This window comes from Musca vetustissima, unplaced genomic scaffold (genome assembly GCF_032173495.1).
Source record: "Musca vetustissima isolate MV318-11 ecotype Yass unplaced genomic scaffold, APGP_CSIRO_Mvet_v1 utg29385, whole genome shotgun sequence".
NCBI classification, from domain to species: Eukaryota; Metazoa; Arthropoda; class Insecta; order Diptera; family Muscidae; genus Musca; species Musca vetustissima.
Genome location: NW_026876215.1, coordinates 145,659 through 166,716, shown reverse-complemented (window position 1 = coordinate 166,716; position 21,058 = coordinate 145,659). Strand labels below are relative to the sequence as shown.

General features: G+C 38.4%; 1 protein-coding gene across 1 annotated transcript in view; it reads right to left on the bottom strand.

Annotated features, from left to right (window-relative positions):
• The window catches only part of LOC133338782 (mucin-5AC), a 128,300-nt gene continuing 107,242 nt past the window's right edge, over positions 1-21,058 (bottom strand). Inside the window, exons 4-12 of the mRNA XM_061546889.1 lie at positions 20,095-20,184; positions 8,042-8,439; positions 7,858-7,964; positions 6,211-6,289; positions 5,808-6,135; positions 5,359-5,742; positions 3,919-5,291; positions 3,241-3,298; positions 1-696 (exon numbers count right to left, since the gene is read on the bottom strand). Of these exons, the coding sequence (XP_061402873.1) occupies positions 7-696; positions 3,241-3,298; positions 3,919-5,291; positions 5,359-5,742; positions 5,808-6,135; positions 6,211-6,289; positions 7,858-7,964; positions 8,042-8,439; positions 20,095-20,184 (3,507 nt within the window). The 3' untranslated portion in view covers positions 1-6. The remainder of the gene's footprint in view (positions 697-3,240; positions 3,299-3,918; positions 5,292-5,358; positions 5,743-5,807; positions 6,136-6,210; positions 6,290-7,857; positions 7,965-8,041; positions 8,440-20,094; positions 20,185-21,058) is intronic.

The following is a 21,058-nucleotide window of genomic DNA, read 5'->3' as shown; positions in this document are numbered from 1 at the left end:
TTTACCTTATTGATTCAATAGGGTATTGGTGACCTCGGAAAACGACAGCAGCGGACTACCATCGATATTCTGCTCCAAGCCACTCAAAGTGGCGGTGGCTGCACACGATGTCGGCCCTGGTCCGGCACCAATGACATAGGCATTTGTGGCATAAGCCAAGGCAGCAGCCGATGCTGATGGATGCATTACTGCAGTTGTTGTAGCATTTCTTGTCTTATACGATGAGGGATATAGAGTACCACTGGTACCCAGCGACTGCAAAGACACACCACCTTGACTACCCAAATCCGTAGGATTATCCAATGTAGTCGACGTTATGACAATTGGTGATGCTATTATGGCCAATTGATGATAGGGTGTAGCCGTCGATGTCATTGTCAATCCAGGCGAACTTAGCGAACCATTATGATTACTACTAATGATGGTACTTGGTCCATTACCTCCGTTCAGACCATTTATAACACTACTTATGGCTGGCAACTGTTGTAGGGGAGGTGAGCTGCACGATGGCGAAGAACTGGCCGATGCCGCTACTGCTGCTGCTGCTCCACTAGTTATAATGGCATTATTACAATTAACCACAGATGATCCTGCCAAGGTGACTAATGGTTGTAAATGATGATTGTATGGACTGAGTTGTAATACTTGTTGTTGATGTGGCTGTTGTTGTTGTTGTGACTGTTGGCTGATCATGATCTGTTTTTTTTTTTGGGTTTTGTTGAAGTGTTTGTTGTTGTTGATTCGTATATGTTGGGGGTAAAGGTTTGGGGAAGAAAAATAGAAAATATGTTAGTGTTGTTGTTAAATTTTTATTGGAGGGTCGGGTTTATATTTTGTATAATTAATAAAAATAAGGTGCAGTGTGCTTTAAAAAAAACATATTAAAAAAAGTGTGGAAAATAATTATTTCTACTTTTACGGATAACTATTCAGTAAAGAATTTCAATGAATTTGTAGAGAACACAGCTACAGCCTTTGTATGTTGAAATCACTGAAATAATATAAATACATGTTGGGCGCCATTTTAACAAAAATGCTATCGAGAAATAAATATGGTTGTAATTTATTAAAATAGCATCCACCTATTGACGTCAATATTCGCAGAAGTAAAGGAATCAGTTTCACTGATACAAGCACGAGTAAAAGAGATAGAGAGTATAGTATATGTTGGGCGCCACTTTTATGCGCAAGACTTTAATATTTTTAAAAGATACGGTTTTTATTGCGAATTTGCTGATATAAATACATGTTGGTCGCCATTTTTTTTTTCAAAAAATACACTTTATTGATTATTAGCTATCTGGAAATAAATAAGATTGCTTACAATTTGTCAAGTGAGTTTTCAGAGAATTAAAATAGAATCCACCTCTTGAAGTCAATATTCGCAGAAGTTAAGGAATTTGTTCTGAATCGAATATATGAAAGAGTGAGGGAGTATATTATATGTTGCGCGTAAAACATCAATATTTTCAGAAATTAAGATTTTTATTGCGAATCTGCTACAAGAAATAAGATTGGGCCAAGTCTAGTGGAATCTAAAGGATGTGAAACAAAGGAAAAACATGAATGATTGGGTTAAAACATGTTTTAATGTTGGGCGCCACTTTATTGTTTCGTCATTTCTTACTATAAGACAGTATTGGGTTCAATTGAAATTTTCTGAATAATATATAAGCGTATATTTTGTAGCCAAGCAATCAGTAAATTTGGGCGCCACTTTTATGTGCAAAACTTCAATATTCCTGGAGTTAAGATTTCTATTCCGAATAACTGACAATTACACAAATCAGAATGGAGAAACCACATTAAAAAAAAACGTTAAAGAGATCGCCAGCTTTTTACATTTACGCTAACACGTTGGGCGCCATTTGTCAATATTTAATTTTTTTTTGCAGATTCAGATTCAATGGGTAGAGAAGAATCCCAGGGGCAAGTTTTTCTGTAAAGAGGATCCAGTTTGTCTTTACAGACGAACTACTTTGTCTGTACAGTTTGTCTGTACAGACAAGCTGAGGGGCCAGTTTGTCTGTACAGACGAGCTGAGGGGCCAGTTTGTCTGTACAGACGAGCTGAGGGGCCAGTTTGTCTGTACAGACGAGCTGAGGGGCCAGTTTGTCTGTACAGACGAGCTGAGGGGCCAGTTTGTCTGTACAGACGAGCTGAGGGGCCAGTTTGTCTGTACAGACGAGCTGAGGGGCCAGTTTGTCTGTACAGACGAGCTGAGGGGCCAGTTTGTCTGTACAGACGAGCTGAGGGGCCAGTTTGTCTGTACAGACGAGCTGAGGGGCCAGTTTGTCTGTCCCGACGAACTGAGAAGATCTTTAGGTATTACATGTGCCTATATTCAGGACATCTATGATGATATCATAAGGACCTTTTCCTTTATGAGAAAACTTTATGGTCTTTTAGAAGAAGATCTTATGCAATTCTAATAAAGAGGGAAGAATACCTTCTATGTGAATAAGATTATGTCTGTGATTATGTCTATGTCTGTGAAAATACTTCCAGGTCAACCACACCAATAATACCTCTAGATATTTATTTCAGAACTGCTGAATTAGGATTTCCACGGCAATAAGTCGCCAAATGGAAAAATCATGTACTAAATGCGACTGTAAATTCCAACATTGAAGAGTCTTTAACTTGAATGGAGTTTTTAGGCTGATTTTTTTTCGTCACACAGTTGGGCGCCAGTGTAGTATAATACAGTCAGACATCTTCTCTCTTTGTAATAGAATCAGATATCCTCTGTTTGTATCTTCTCTCTTTGGAAGAATCGATTTGTATGAAATATTTTAATATTATCAGAGCATTGGACGTGGATTTTTAAGGGACCTTCCTGAAGGATTGTCAGAGGTTCAAAGTGGATCCCTCAGCTGGGTCTTTTAATGCCGATTCGGCCTGGTTGGTGTTACCGGATGTGGTAGATAATTTGGTGAAGCACTTGGTATCACAACCAATTGATCTGCCACTGAGAAATATGTTGATTCCAGCGCCGTATATAAATAGCTAAACTTGAAATCCATAGTACGTTTGCCCAGCAGATCAAAATCTCCTTCGTCCATAAGCACGTTGGGCGCCATAAATGAATATTTTCGAAGCTATATCAATCAGGAACGTGCTGTTTGGTTGAGAAATCTTTGGGAATCTATATCAAATCAAAACGATTTGGAAGAGTAGTTTTTATGAAATATTTTAATATTATCAGAGCATTGAACTTGGATTTTTAAGGAACCTTACAGAAAGGCTGCCAGTGGTTGAAAGTGGATGTTTAGGATAATCCGTATCTGCATCTGAACTTTAAGAGTGGATTTTTTGGGAATATTTTTAAAAAATTATCATGAGCACGGATTTAAAGATTTTAAAAGGATCAATTTTAAGGAATATTTTAGAAATTTTAAGTAAGTTAAGTAAGGTAATGAATTTAGAATTTTTTATAATTTATGTTGGGCGCCATCTTGGTAAAGTTATTTGTGAATCGATTTTGGTTTGAAAATAAATCGTACAACATGTTTTCATCATAACTAACCTATAAACAGCATCGAATGTCTATCTAAACCCAAAATAAGGCATGTTATGCCCAAGTTCAGCATTTAGCTTCTCTATAAAGGTCACTCGCATTCAGTATTTGGTTTGAAGATAAATTGTACAACATAAATGTTTTCTTTTTACATTAAATATGTATACCAATCTATATATTTTCCAATTTTTTTTTTCCAAACAAATATTACCAACTACCAATTAACTTATACATATAAAGAGAGAAATTTTCAACTAGACAAATTACACACCCGATCATAATTTTTTTGGTTGGAGTTTTTGAAGAGTATTTTTTTGTTTTCAGGTCAGACCGAACAGAAAAAGAAGTAGTATTTGTATCTACTAGAGAACAACAGAATGGTACAACAACGGAACTACTGAGTGCTGCTACTTATGTGTGTTGGTTGTGGATGTGTGGCAAGTGCTGTTGTTGGTGGTGGTGGTGCTGAGAGAGATGTTGGTGCCGCCGTCGATGAAATGCTGCCACTGCCAGCATGCAGTGGATGATGCACCGCTGCATGGTGATGATGGTGATGCGAGGGGTGGTGATGGTGGTGCGGATGATAAGAGAAATATTGTGAGGCATATTGGGTGGCATATGATGCCGCTGGACTCCATACCTCACTGCCATTGGTTGCAGCAGTAGTAGCGGCAGCAGCAGCAGCTGCGGAGGAAAGGGTTGTTGCTGTTGGATTGCTGGCCACCACTGTTCCCGCAGCATGGTGGTGATGATGATGATGGGGATGATGTGCGGCATGAGGATGATGGTGGTGATGATGATGAGCTGAATGGGAATGATGTTGTTGTTGCTGCTGCTGATGATGGTGATGGGGTGAAACAGCCGCACTATGGCTTTGAGAGGGTTGTTGAGAATGCGCATGTGCTGTTGCCCCATGATTCGCATGTAGATGATGATGGTGGTGGTGCGGATGGGCAGGATGCGATGATGGTGAGGTATGATGCTGATGAACGGTATTCTGTAAATGTGTATGGCTATTGGTTTGTTGCAGAGTAGAGGAGGATGTAGAGCCATCGCTAACAGTTGCAGTTGCCAAGGGTGCATGTGGAGGTGGTGGTGCTGCCGCCGCTGCGGTTGTTGTATTGCCTGAGACAATCTTTGAGTGTATTGTGTTGTTGTGAGTGTGTGGTGCTGTGGTGGTGGTGTTGGACGAAAGTGATGATTCAGCCACCGTATTATGGGCCAGAGTAGAGCCACCGCTTCCCGCTCCTCCTGAACTGCTCCCACTGCTACTCAAACGATGCTGTGGCGAGGTGGTGTGCGATGAGGCCGAATAAAGACCTGAATCATCATGATGCATTTGATAACTATCCGGTGTGGAAGCACTTTTATTATCCTTGCTTGCGGAACCATTCCATTTGGCCGTAGCCTCTGAGGGATCATTGGCATAGCTGAGACCATTCGAAAGGGGGGTAGTTTGTGGAGAACGTTCCGTATTGCTGGAGAGGTGACGATGATTTGTGGCGGAATTAGTGCTGGAAGCTTGTATGGTATTGATGGGTATGCCACTGGACTGGGAACCCCACATGAGGACAGTTTGACGTTCGTATTGGTCCTGAGAGGCCATTTCAACCTTGGGTGTGATAACTGCTGGGCCGTTCGACGTCGAACCACTGTGCGGATTATTTAAATTATTGACAATGGCACCGGAGACAGGTGAGGGGCCATTCGATGAACAGGAGACAACTTCCATGACATGGGGAGAAGACTTTGGCGTTTTTAGAGGAACTTGCTAAACGACAGAGGGGAAAAAATAATTAATTAAAATCGACAAATATAAAGTTTCATGTCTTCCTTACCTGTGGCGTAGATGTGGGACTACCATAACCACTGCTATAACCACTATAATATTTCCCTGTATCCTGCCATTTTTCTTCTTTGGAGGTAATGGCATAGCCATCATAGGACAGGAAACCATTGGCGGCCACATATGCAGAGGCCGGGGCCGCCGAATGATGATAGTCGGCATAATAGCCACCCACACCTTGTAAACGATATTGATGGAAGAGATTTTCGGTAACCGGATAGAAATTAGTGGAATGCACCGAAGTGCCCATATAAATATTATCTGCCGCTGTGGCATATGGCGAGGTTGTATACATGGGATTTAAATTAGAATAGGCAGCTGCCACCGCGGCAGCAGGATCTGGAAGATATTCCACAACGGGAGCAGGGGAGGTGACCTAGAAACAAATTATTTTTGTAGTCAATTAAATTGAAATCCCTTTTTAGAGGCTGTAGAACTTACCTGCCCCAGTGGCGAACCCTGTTGGTTCTGCTGCTGCATTTTACGTTTTGAACGGCAGGTTGACAAGAAATCTCTCAGCTGGGTCTTGTAGCGCCTGTTGGGTCTGGTTGGTGTCACCGGAGGTGGTAGAGAATTTGGTGAACCACTTGGTGGCACCACCAATTGATCAGCCTCGGAGAAATATGTCGAAGCCAAACCCGTATCTAAATAGCTAACCTTGAAATCCATTGTCCGTTTGCCCAGTAAATCGAAACCTTCTTCATCCATCAGCACACGATGGGTGCAAATGACAAAATCGGGTTTGGAATTTTTATAAACTAAACGGGAGCTAAGAGGAAGAATAGAGAGGGAATGGGTATTAAAAATGGAAAACAAATAGAAAAAACGGAGGGGGAAAACTCACCTGGTCTGCAGCCACTGCCATTCACCGTCCTTCTTTTGGTATCGGTAGGCAATCATGCCGGAAGCACCAGTTTTAAGAACTGCAAAGAGATGAATATTCGAGGTCAGCAGGAGTTCTATGCAATGGAGAATCTTTAAAAGCTCTAATATAGACTTCTCTGGAGGTCGACAGACGAAAAATAACCCTCAAGAGGTATTACATAAGAGGAAGGGTATTCAGAATGTCTCCGATATATTGAAGGCTCTCCGAAGGTTTTCTGTAAGTAGATGATAACTCAGATGCTCTTCTATAGACCTCTTAAGATTTTATTTCTATAGGAGACCCTTTAGAAGATCTGCTAAAAATGCAAAGCCCCTCAGATGGTTACCCAAAAATTATATATTTAAGGAGGTATTCGATAGAATTCCCCTATGGTGTTATTTCATAGACATATATGAATTAAGGAGATTATCTATAGAACGAAGACTACTTAGAAAAAAAAATGGGAACCCTTAGAAGGTATTCGAGAAATATAAATTAGGAGGTTCCTTAAAAGTATTCCGTAAACATAAGACGCCTTAGTAAGTCTCCTATGTATAGAAGAGGGTCGTTTAAAAGTAGATGAACCCATGTCAAAATTGAAGACCCCCATAGGAACTCTTCTATAAACCGAAGACCGCTTTGATAAGGTTTTCTATAAATTAAAAGTCCCGCAGAAGGTCTTCTATAATTCCTTTATGGACTTCTTTAAAAAGCACACTCTAGGAAGTCCCCTAATGAGATCTTCTGTAAGATGGTCCTCTGTACATATAAAACCCTAATAGGCCTTCTACAAATAGAAGACCCATTATGATGTCTTAGAGATACAGAAGGCCCTTTTAGAAGGTCTTCTAAAATTCGTCAAATAATAGCAGGCTTCTCCGAATGAATACCCCTGGGAGGTCTTCTAAGGAAACCTTCTATAACTAGTAGACAACTTAGGAAGTCTTCTATAAACAGGAGACTTTTTAGGCCTTCAATAAGAAGAAGACTCCCCTAAAAGGACATCTGAAAACAGATAGAGGTCTTCTAAAAATAAAAAATAAATCATTAGGATGTCTTCTGTAAATGGAGATACATTTGAACTTCCTCGAATGCCCCTCAGGGGGCTTTTTATAAATATAAACCCTTGTAGGTGGTATTCTGTAGGACTTCTGTTATAGGATAACCTGTAGGGGCCTTTTAAAATTTAAGACCGCCTATAAGGTATTCCATATATACAGGATCATTTAAGTTATTTTAGAAATTTAAAATCTGTCTCGTTTTCCTTGTAGAGTAAACTTCTTAAATGCTTATCTGGAGATCGAATACCCCTTAGAAAATCTTCCATTTATAGAAGGCCCTCAGAAGAGGTTCTCCATACATAAAATATCCCCACAGCGTTATTCTATCTATAGCAAACCTATAGAGGAGTCAAAAGATCACCTGAAGGGTCTTCAATCAATCGAAGACCTTCTAACAACCTTCCGACTGAAATTTAGTCTGTAGAAGACCTCCTTGGATCTATAAATGACCTCTTGAGGAGTCGTTTTTCTTAAGAATGCCTTCTTAGGTTACTTCTGTCTATAGGAGACCACATACATCCTCTTAAGACCAAATATATACATTTGAATTCTGGGTGTTACTTACGTTCCTGATGGGCACTTGCCACATAGGCCAAGTCATCATAGTGCACCAGATCATAACCACCCATATTGACTAGTTCAGCATCGCTATAACCCAAAATGTGTTTGCCTCTGAAAATAAAAAACAACAACAACAAATAATTAAAAAATAAAATTTCCACTTCCCAAAATAAAATCCCCTCCCTTACCTTTGATCCATCGAAACCAATGAGAAATCCAGCTTATGTTTCGATTTAAACATATTCTCCTTGTGAGGAATCTCCAGTAGACTCGGGGGACCAAATGGCGTACAGTAGGCAAATAGCGCCAATGGAGGTTCTTCAGTTTTACGATTTTGTCCATGCAGAATTTTTATACGCCCCCGTATATCCAAACGTAAGAAACCCGATGTATTGTCAAGAAGGCAACGAAACCGCACTGTGAAGCTGCGCTCCAAATAGAGAGCCTTATCGGGCGCCAATGTCTCTGCCAATTGCATACTGGACATATCAGCGGGTAAAAAGGAATTCCACAGCAGCTGACGTTGCAACTCTTCACGATCTTCGGAGTGGACCAGCTCATAGACAGATTGGTGGACAATGTCAGACTGAAAAAGAAGAGAGGAAAAGAAACAAAATTAAAATCAGAACGTATTGAAATTAAGAGAAGGGGAGAAGAATGAGAGAACATTTTGAGGAAGAAAACATTAAAACGATAGCAAAAATATAGAAGTGTAGAGGGAAAACATTGAAATTAAAACAACAAGTGCAAGTGTTTCTTTTTTATATGGGGTTAGTGAACTGCAACGGTTTGGAAACACCTTTTTGCGTAAGCTCCGCTGCTGCTGCTTGATCACCTTTATTGATTTTTGTATTTGTTTTTGGCGTATTTTTTTTCTTCTTCGGTGTTTATAAATCATTGCAAAAACTTAAATTGAAATTTCATTTCATTTGTTGTTTTTTTTTTTGTTTTTGTTGGGGAATCTCCTCTTTTTGTTTTCTTGGTGTGTGTGTGTGTGTGTATGTGAGATCTTGTTCTTATTCTTACTGTACTCTACAGGTAGCCACCGACAAAAATTGAGATATATAAATTTACAAGAAGGAGGTCTCATGTTGATCGGTGTACAAAGCAAAGGTTGAATGTTTGATTAAATAATCGAAAAAGAGGAAGATCGGCATAGATGAATTGAAGAGACCCTAAATTTGTAATAATTGCGTTAGCAAAGAAAATCGGAATTTTGCTGGCAACAAAAAAATTGTTGTGTTACATTGTGGCATTCTGAAAATTTTCTATAGTCAAAAGACCATTTAATATGTATTCTATAAATATGAGAACCCTTAGGAAGCCTTAAAATAGAAGGCAAGTATAAGATCACTTTGAGGTCTTCTAAAAATATAAGATCCTTTAGGAGGTCTTCTAGACATTGAAGACCACGAAGGGGTCATATAAAAATGTCGTTTAGACTTCAAAGATGATTTCTTTTTACAGAAGCTCTATTTCAAGTTTTGAGACAATCTGCTAAAGCGATTTTCTTTCACCAGGGCCCCTTATTAGCCTTTCGATATAATAATTGTGGTCTCAAAAAAGAGATTTTTTGGGAAACAACAAATTTACATTTTGAAAACAAATATACTGGGCGTTTTCAGAAGGTATACTAAAGGTCTACTACCCTTAGAAGTGGTCTTCTTCAGTTACTGGGATACCTATCTTCTTTTTAGAGGACTTCCTAAAGGGCTTCCATGGCCTTCTAAGGGTTCTAAAAGACTCCATAAATTATCTTCTATCGGCCTTTATTTTTTAGAAGACATTCTAATATATCGAATTTTGTGAGTGCCTTTGGTTCTTTTTCTTTCTTTGTACAGAAGATCTACTGGAGGTCTATATGAAATCTACTGACTCTTCTAGAAGATCCTTCTAATCCTCCTAATGTGTTTACTCTTTTTGGTAGCCCTCCTATTGTTCAGAAGACCTTATAAGAGGTCTTTTTATTTCGGGGAGAATTCCTAAATCTCTCCTAACGGTTCTTCTGTCTTCAGCAAGCATTCTGAGGGGTCTTCGTTTCCTGGGAGGTCTTCCTAAAGAGTCTCCCATTTGTAAAAGTTCTCCTATGGTAATTCCTATTATCCGAAGACGTTCTAAGTTGTATTTTAAGTACAAAAGACATATGAATAGGTCTTATATTTATACAAAACGTCCTTTGAGGCTACCTAACTTCCTAAAGACTTGTTTAGTCCTCCCAAAGCTTCATCTCTTCTTATGTGACCTACTTATGTGCCTCCTGTCCTAAAAGATTTTCCAAAGGGTCTTCTATGGGTGGTCTTCCTAAAGAGTCTACTACTTGTAAAAGTTCTCCTAGGGTAATTCCTATCTTAGTTGTATTTTGAGTACAGAGGACATATAAATAGATCGTATATTTATTCAAGACGTCCTCTGAGACTACCTAATCTCCAAAAATTTACAGAGGACATATAAATAGGTCGTACATTTATACAAAACGTCCTCTGAGGCTACCTAATCTCCTTAAGACTTTTTTGGTCCTACTATGGTCCTTCTCTTTCTATGTGACCTTCTTATGTGCCTCCTACGTTTAAAAGACTTTCCAAAGGGTCTTCTATGGGACTTAGCAATTATATTTCTAAGATATAATAAGAAGGGTACTCAGATTTCCATACAAAGTCTTTATCTACTTTCTAGAAAAAGGATACTACGAGAAGCATATTCAGCCTAAAATAGGAAGGATATTCAGTCTTTTATAGGAAAACGTATAAGCTTTCTGCTTGAAGGTTAATACGCCTTATATAAAGAATAAATTATTTTCCGATAGAACGTGTCAATGCCCCATCCTGCTTTTTTATAGGTATGCTTATTCAGCCTTCTATAGATCATAAGCCTTCTATACGAATACTCTTTAGTCGCCAATAGGAAAACCTTATAAACCTTCAATAAGATGACTCTACAGTCTTCGATAGCTTTCGCTACAGCTTTCGAGAGAAGGGCCATGTTGAGGGTAGTAATTCAGTTCTTTTGAGAACGGCTTACATATGCTTTTTATTGATAGATATTTCCTATAGAATTCAGTAAGAATATTCTACCTCTGAAGTATTCTGCTTTTCCTACTGGGTACTTCGCTACTGATCTCAAGATGATTTGAGAATTATATATGAATTGTGTTGTCGGTGTTGTTTGTTTAACAATAACTAATATTACAAGCATACATATCATCGTCTTCCTCATCATCATCGCCATCCTTAACATTATCACAAATAACCCAGAAATCGGGTTAAGGTTTTGGTGTACTACACCACCATAACATTATCATCATCAGGATGAACAACACACACCGAAGAAATGTTGTTGGACATATGTGGATACTTTGTGCCGTACTACAGCAGCAGAGAAGAGACCTTCGAATCCAAACTGCAATTGCATCTCCATATGTAGCACATACATGTATGTTCTGTTTATGGTCCAGCGCATAATCCTACCACAGCACCAGCAACAACAACACCACCGATTGAATTCCCTCCTGGAATTGGAGTACATTTGGTCAAGAAGATGTTTTTTTATTGTTTCAATTGAAACAAAAACAACAAGGCAATACTACTGCCAATATTTGTATTGGAACGTGTTGTAGATTAACTGGACTACGAACAGCACATATGTGAGCTCTACATCTGCTTTGGCTCCATACCCGACTCTTTGCACTTCTTTCTCCTCAGCCAATATTGAAAAAGGCAATGAGATAGAGACATAGCATTCGCCAACTGACAGACAGACATACCCACAACAACTACTACTACAACTTCGACTTCGTTTTCTTTCGCTGCGCTGGCATTACAATAGCAATCGCGGTGTATCTTCTTCTTCTGCTGCTTCTCGAAAATAAAATTTTGTTCGAAGAAGTTGTTGTTGTAAATGTGTAAAACGGCAAAGAATAGTTACGCCCACTTTGGTATCTCAATTAAAAATGTTGTGTTCAAGTATTTATTGTTGTTGTTGTTGCTTTTGTTGTTTTTGCTTTTTAGAGCAGAGCAATGCAAAAAACAAAGTAGCGAAGAAGAAATAGAAGAAGTTTTTAGCACCAACCAAAGAAGTCTTTACCCATTAACCAGCCAGTCAGCTAACCAACCAACTTCTTTTGGTTAGAAATCTTAGACTGTTGGCAGGGTTATGTTGTTGTTGTTTTTTTATTTCGTTGGTTCTTTGAATAAAATACAAACTAATTGTGTTGGATGGATGTGGACTGAGGAGGAAGATATATGGGGAGGTTGGTATGAAGATGTGTAAATGTTCTTGGGTTAATGAAATGAAATAATAATTGCAAATATCCTACTATAGGGTATATTACGAAGGATGATGGGTAGCTTTCTTATAATAAGCGTTCCCCCTTATAGAGGATAACTTCTTTCAGAGGACTGTATAACCTTCCCATAGAAGTCTGAGTAGGCATTTTCAAATGAAGGATGAGCAGTCTTCCTATTGAAGGGTAAAATGTGTTTCCTACTAAAGGCTGAATCTATAGGAAGTTTATACAGTTCTCTAAAAATGTCTCTTCTATAAGGGAGACCAACTTATATATAGGCCTTTTGGCAGTTTGGGTTTCTGGTGAATCTGTGTAAATGTTCTTGGGTTAATGAAATGAAACAAATAATTGCAAATACTCGCACTCAGTTTACTTTATTGGACATTAAACCAACCACACGAATGCGTACAGTGCGTACAGAAGAGAATATGGCGTCTGTTTCTGAGAGTGTTGCTGAAGACCGTGAAATGTCGATTCGTCGCCGTTCGCAGCAATTGGGTTTGTGTTATTCGACCACATGGAAGATTTTACGCAAAGATCTTGGTGTAAAACTGTATAAAATACAGCTCGTGCAAGAACTGAAGCCGAACGATATGCCACAACGTCGAATTTTCAGTGAATGGGCCCTAGAAAAGTTTGCAGAAAATCCGTTTTTTTATCGACAAATTTTGTTCAGTGATGAGGCTCATTTCTGGTTGAATGGCTACGTAAATAAGCAAAATTGCCGCATTTGGAGTGAAGAGCAACCAGAAGCCGTTCAAGAACTGCCCATGCATCCCGAAAAATGCACTGTTTGGTGTGGTTTGTACGCTGGTGGAATCATTGGACCGTATTTTTTCAAAGATGCTGTTGGACGCAACGTTACGGTGAATGGCGATCGCTATCGTTCGATGCTAACAAACTTTTTGTTGCCAAAAATGGAAGAACTGAACTTGGTTGACATGTGGTTTCAACAAGATGGCGCTACATGCCACACAGCTCGCGATTCTATGGCCATTTTGAGGGAAAACTTCGGAGAACAATTCATCTCAAGAAATGGACCGGTAAGTTGGCCACCATGATCATGCGATTTTACGCCTTTAGACTATTTTTTGTGGGGCTACGTCAAGTCTAAAGTCTACAGAAATAAGCCAGCAACTATTCCAGCTTTGGAAGACAACATTTCCGAAGAAATTCGGGCTATTCCGGCCGAAATGCTCGAAAAAGTTGCCCAAAATTGGACTTTCCGAATGGACCACCTAAGACGCAGCCGCGGTCAACATTTAAATGAAATTATCTTCAAAAAGTAAATGTCATGGACCAATCTAACGTTTCAAATAAAGAACCGATGAGATTTTGCAAATTTTATGCGTTTTTTTTTTTTTAAAAAGTTATTAAGCTCTTTGCTTTGGTGAATAGCTCTTAACAAATCACTCTTTATATATATTACGAAGGATGGTGAGTACCTTTCTTCTATGAGGTGGTCTGCCTCATAGAAGGGACCTTTTTAGAAGGCTGTATAAACTTCCTGTAGAAGTCTGAGTAGGTATTTTCAAATGAGTCTTCCTATTGAAGGGTAAAAAGTGCTTCCTTTTTTTGGAGCCCTCCTACTTTCAGAAGACCTAAAAAGGGGTCTTTCATCTCAGGGAGAATTCCTAAATCTCTTGTAATTGGTTTTCTGTCCTTAGCAGACATTCTGAGGGGTCTTCGTTTTCTGTTGGGTCATCTTAAAGAGTCTCCTCTTTGTAAAAGTTCTCCTAGGGTAATTCTTATCTTCCGAAGACGTCCTTAGTTGTATTTTAAGTACAGAAGACATATAAATAGATCGTATATTTATACAAGACGTCCTCTAAGGCTACCTTAACTCCTAAAGAAGTTTTTGGTCCTTCTAAGGGGTCTTCTCTTCTTATGTGATCTTATGCGCCTCCTATTTTAAAAGACTTTCCAAAGGGCCTTCTATGGGACTTACATTTATTGCAATTATATTTCTAAGATATAATAAGAAGGGTACTTAGATTTCCATACGAAGACTTTATCTACTCTTCTATAAGGGAGACTGAGGATATATGTATATATATATATATATATATGGAAGGATGGTGAATAGCTTTCCTCTATGAGGTGGTCTCCCTCATAGAAGAGACCTTTTTAGAGGACTGTATAAACTTCCTGTAGAAGTCTGAGAAGGCATTTTCAAATGAGTCTTCCTATTGAAGGGTAAAAAGTGCTTCCTACAGAAGGTTGTAGAGGCCATTATATGGCAAGAAAATTAGACTTCCTACCAAAGTCTGAATAGCCTTCGTGGAGAAGGCTGAATAGATTTCCTTTAGAAAACGAAATATATTTCGAACTAAGAACATAACAGTCTTCTCTATAGCCTTTCTGTAGGAGTTAGTATAGATTCCTGAACTAAGGGTATACTAGTAATCTGAATATGTTTTCCTATAGAGTAGGCTTCCAATAGAAGACTTTCCTTTAGAAGATAGAAATACCTTCCAGTAGATGGCTGAATATGCTCCCTATAAAGAGTTATATAAGCTTCCTATACGAGTAAGGTCATAGAGACTTCATATAGGAGACTTATGGAGCCCTCCTGTAGGAGACTGATAAAGCATTACAATAGAATGCTGAATAGGCTGAATAGAAAATTACATAGGCCTTCCTATAGATAGTCTATCTATGGAACGCTGACTCATCCTATCTATAGATGTTTTTCCATCCTTCTATATAGCCTTCATCCTTCTATAGATCATTAATCATTCTATCTATAGAAGACTGAATAGACCGTCCTATGGAAATCTGAATAGCAGATTGATTATATCTATAGAAGGCTAAATTAGGCTTTCTAACGAATATATCCAGCATTCTAATAGCCATCTAATAGATGGCTTAATTTGTTATAGAAAACCTATTGTATCCTGAATATCTTTCCTATAGCCCATTGAATAACAGGGGGGCGGCCCGAGGGGCCCGGGCCCCCCGAAATGATTTTTTTTCACAGTAAATTTATGTTTGCAACAGCGAATTTTTTCATTTTGTACTACCGGGCCCCCCCCGAAATGAAATCCTGTGTACGTTGCTGATATAGACCCACTATTTATGTAAGAAGAATGAAGAAGTCTATCTATAGAAGGATGAACAGATCTATCTACAAAAGACTGAATAGGCTTTACTACAGAAGTCTGAATGAATTTTCCATATAGAGCCAAATAAGGATTCCTAATGAATTCTGGAGCGAACCTTCTTATAGTAGATAGATCTTCTTATAGAATAGGCTTCAGGAAAAGTCTAAAGAACGCTCAAAATTCGTCTTAAAAGACTTACTGCAAAACCTTGAGAAGACTACTAATTAAACGCTGACTAAAATAGACCTCCTCTAAAAAACCAAATGGCTTCAAGTGAAAGGTACTCCTGATCTTCCGAGGGCCCCCAAAAAAATAAATTTACCCCACAAATTTTTCAACTGACCCCCAAAAGCTCACAGTTTTTTACCCCCTTCTTTTTCCTGTTGTATTCTCATAATTTCATAACTCAGAATCAGAAAACAAGTTAATGATATTGTTGTGGTTGTTGTATGTAAATAATAAAAACAAACAAATGGACAGACAATCATACACATCGAAATATATCGATGAATACAACATAACATGAACATAGCTGCCGTAAGGCCATCAATATTATTGGCAAACAGTTTAACGGCCACACCACACACACAAAAGGAAGCGATGCTGCAGTGAGCAAGTGATCCAAATGATCACCCTGGTTGTGATCATTGGTAGAAATACACACTACATATGACAGTGGGGAAAATAAGCTGCGAAGGTAGTCATTGAGACACTAAGAGGCACATCGCACAGTCACATATTTAGGCGGCAAACGATTGTGTGCGATTGCGCAATACTCCCGCTGTATTCTTGAATTCGGTGCTGATTTATTATTTATTGCCAGCAATAACAACAATGAAAACAAACAAACTAACAGGAGATACATGGAAGATAGTGAGGAATGGGGATTATTAAGGGAAAATGGGTTAAGTCCAAGGATGAGAAATTTACAAGAAAATTAAAAACAGAAAAATATTTTCTTCCAATTGATTTTAATGGTTAAAGGAAGGCACATTTTGAGGGTTTTGTTGTTGTTTTGATTTTTCAAATTATGGACTTAGTCTCTTTTCTGTAATACAACCTATGTGAGAATTTGAATGCATTCATAACAGGTTGTGTAGTATGAAACGATTTTAGATTTGATTTGATGGGAAGCTCTGTTTTAGGTTACAAACGAAGGATTAATCATATTTGATTTCATATTCATTATTATACAAACATACGTATCTATGTATGTAGGTTAGGCGGTAAAACTTGAATCAATTGTTACCTAGAAAAATGTGACATTTTACATAGATTTTTTATACTGAATGGATTTTTTATAAAGAAAAATTTTGAGGGATTAATAAAAATACAAAAAAATACTTTCTGAAGAACTATTACAACTGGGATTTTTTTTAAGAATATCATTTGGAAGCAGCACCAGATTCAAGCATCTCGATATACACAAAGCCACTTGGATCTCTCCTGATCAAGCAACAAGAAATCAAATTGATCATGTTGTGAAAGACGGAAGGCATTCATCCAGTGTTTTAGACGTCCGATCGATCCGAGGAGCGAATATCGATTCGGGCCATTACCTTGTGGCAGCCAAGGTACGCACCCGTCTTAATGTAGCAGCAAAGGTGCGATCTAACACAAAACGGAAACTCGACATCGAAAAGCTGCAAATACAACAGATAGCAGTAGCCTACTCCGCTCAACTTACCCTTCTGCTTGAAGAAAACACTTCTTGTCCCGATAATATTATATGTGCACAATGGCAAAGAATTGCCCACTCCCTACAAACTGCAGCAAAAGCAACACTTGGGTACCAAAAGCCACCACCAAGAAACCCATGGTACGATCAGGAGTGTCGTAATGCTACTGATATGAAAAACACAGCGTTTAGTGCAACCCTGCAGACAGTAGCAACACGTGACGTGATGGGGAATTATCGGGAGAAAAGGAGAGATGAGAAACGTGTTTTCAGAAAAAAGAAGAAAGAAGAAGAAAAACGTGATCGTGAGCAAATCGAGATGTACAGGAGTCAGAATAAAGTCCGGAAATTTTACCAACGAGTAAAACACCAAACCGAAGGCTTTGGTGCAGGCACATCCTCCTGTAGAGATGAAGAAGGAAACATGGTGACAGATACAGACAGCGTGCTGAGGATCTGGAAGGAGCATTTTGAAAAGCTTCTGGTATCAAATGGTGGCGTTGAAGAAGTTACCCCAGAACCAATAAGAGATGATGGTATAGAGTGTATACCACCTAGCCAAGATGAGGTCATAAAAGGAATTAATCGGTTCAAGAACAACAAAGCAGCAGAAGCCGATGGGTTACCAGCCGAACTATTCAATACTGGTGGCCAGATGCTGGTCAGGAGCATGCACCAGCTGATTACTACAATTTAGCTAGATGAATGCATGCCCAATGATTGGAACCTCAGCATTCTGTGTCCCGTGCACAAAAAAAGAGACAAGACAATATGTGCCAACTATAGAGGAATAAGTCTCCTTCCCATCGCATATAAAGTGCTATCCAGTGTGCTGTGTGAACGATTGAAGCCAATGGTCAATGACATCATCGGACCATACCAATGCGGCTTCAGACCTGGCAAATCCACCATTGACCAGATCTTCACTCTGCGCCAAATCCTGGAAAAGACCCACGAAAAACACATCGACACATATCACCTATTTGTCGACTATAAAGCCGCATTCGACAGCCCTATCCGTTCAGAGGTGTTTAAAGCCATGTCTGCGTTCGGCATTCCTGCAAAATTAATACTGCTATGCAGGATAACTTTAAGTGGCACAAGGTCAGCTGTTAAAGTAGGAAAGGACCTATCGGAGCCCTTCAATACCGAACGAGGATTCAGACAAGGTGACAGTTTGTCGTGTGATCTTTTTAACATCCTACTGGAAAAGGTCATACGAGACGCAAAGGTGAACAGAAATGGCACTCTGTACACCAAACAACACATGTTACTCGCCTACGCCGATGACATCGATATAATGGGTCGAACATTGCGAGCGGTAACAGCCACCTTTGAACAAATTGAAAAGGAGTCTGCCAAAGTGGGTCTGGCAGTAAACGGCGAGAAGACCAAGCTGATGGTATCAACGCGCAAGACGTCCAGTAGACTCGGACCAACTGTGGAACTTGAGAACTACAGCTTCGAGGTAGTTAATGACTTTATATACCTTGGTACCGCCATAAATAAAACGAATGACATAAGTTTTGAAATTCGGAGAAGGATTGTGATGGCCAACAGATGCTACTATGGTCTAAGTAAGCAAACAAGGCCACATCCCGCCAGACCAAACTCACACTTTACAAGACGCTGATACTACTCGTGCTATTATATGGATCAGAAGCATGGGTACTTGCGCATGCAGATGAGGCAGCTCTTGGGGTGTTTGAAAGAAAAATTCTCCGAAAGATCTACGGGCCGATCTGCGTCGACGGTGAATATCGGCGTCGAATGAACCACGAGCTTTACCATTTATACGCGGACATCGACATAGTCAGTCATATTGAGCTGCAGCGACTACGGTGGCTAGGTCATGTTGTGCGGATGAATGAGAATGCCCCAGCTCAAAAGGCTGATCACATCAGAATCATGGGTACTTGCGCTAGCAGATGATGCAGCTCTTTGAGTGTTTGAGAGAAAAATTCTCCGAAAGATCTACGGCACGAACTGCGTCGACGGTGAATATCGGCGTCGAATGAACCACGAGATTTGCCATTTATACAAGGACATCTACATAATCAGTCGTATCGAGCTGCAGCAACTACGGTGGCTAGGTCATGTTGTGCGAATGAATGAGGATGCCCCATTTCAAAAGGCATATAAAAGCGACCCTACTGATAGTTCAAACAGAAGGGGAATGCCACAAATTCGATGGAAAGATCAAGAGGAGGACAACATATCAAATCATGGTCTTTCAAATTGGAAAAACTGCGGTTTTTTAAGTTAGGTTTATGGAACAAATGTTCTGTCCCGAACCTGCTAGGTATGTATGTAATTTTTTTCAAGTATTAAAAAGGCGGGGATTTTTTAACACATTTTTTTAATCCAGTACAGTAAGAACGGTAGTTTTTTAAATACCAATTTTTAAGTCTACTTTTGAGAACTACAGTCGACTCCGCTTTACTGTAAGACGCTTAACTGAAAAATATCGGATAAGTGAAATAGATTTCTTGCACAATTACGTTTTATGTTAATCGCCCACAATTTATTTCTCATAAGTGAAACTTTGCATAACTGAAAATATCGGATAACTGAAATAGGTTTGGAGTCAAATATTGCAATTGCCTTTCAAATTACTCCGCATTACTGAATGTCATGAGAATGGATGATAATGACAGAGTATCTTCAATGAGGAATACACATTTTCAAAGCCCATCCTAACAGATATATGTCAGCAAATACTTTTTTTCGACGTATGGAATGTGTGTCAAGTATATATAAATTTGACGTTGAATAACGTTAGGTTCGTCCGGCAAAACGTTTAAAACCAGTTGGAAAATTAAAAAAAGAAAACTCAAACAATACCGTTCCGGATAACTGAAATTATTTTCAGTTACCCGAACACCGCTTAAGTGAAAACATCGTATAACTGAAATAAACATCCACATTTTTTTCCGTTTCAGTAAATCGGAGTCGACTGTATTGAGGACATATATTTTCAAGAATATTTCGGGAGGTCTATGGATGACCAATTACATGTGTTAGATCAAAGTAGAGTCCAATATTTTATTTTCTAAAAAGACATTTTTTGAAAAATATCTGTTCAAAAATGTTGATGTTCAAAGGATATTTTTTGTAGAATATAAATGCATTATAGGGACCGTATTTCATTTAATATTTTTTAGGATTCTAACTTACCTGATGAAACCCCAGATAACTTTCTATACTGTGTGTGGCAAAAAACACTTCACCATCACAGGTGAGGATCATAAGAAAACCATTTAAGGCCTGGAAAAAAATAGAAAAAAGAAATATAATTTATAAAATTAGTAAAAGATAATTTTAAATTAAAAAAAATGTTTAAATATATTTTGATTTTAAAGCAGCAGTGCCCAAAATAGGTCCCATGGGCTGTCGGTGTATGTCAAATTGCTCACACATACAATTATAAAAGAGAAACATTTGAAAATAAAAAATATTTTCAAAATTGTCATTCATTTCTTTTTGTTTTCATACAGTACACCGAAAAAATGGGGATATTTTTGACAAACATTAGTTCGGAACAAGTCGAAATATGTGGCCGGGAGGGCAAAACAGAAACAAATATATCTTTATATGGGAAAATGTATCATCAACAGCTATAATTAAGTAGATTTCTTCCCTAAAATTTGAAAATAATATTTTTACAAAATTTCTCACAGTATATGACATAGAAACAAAAATTTTGAAATTTTTGTATTTCAAACAAATACAATCACAAAACTTGAATGTATTAGTGTGGACAGCCCTGTTTTAAAGCCAAAATGTTCTGTTTCCAAATATAAATTTAAATGTTTCCTATTGGTAATTACTTTTTCTTATACAATTTTTTTAAGCGATCATGTAGAAAGAAAACAGACCCATGTCTATCCGCTACAGGATTTAATTTTTTTTTTTTTAAATTAAAACAATCTGCATTTTAAATCGGGAAGGTTTCGGATTTCGCAAAAAATTCTCATCAGTTCTCTAAGTTCTCAATATTTTATTAAATTTAAAAACATTGTTTTATAACACAATTTATAAATTTTATTTCTAATTTTTTTTTTCATTTAAGGGAACCCCCCCATTCTCGATTTTAATTTTTCAAGATTTTCAATGGGCTGGTAAATCAGTACCAATGCTT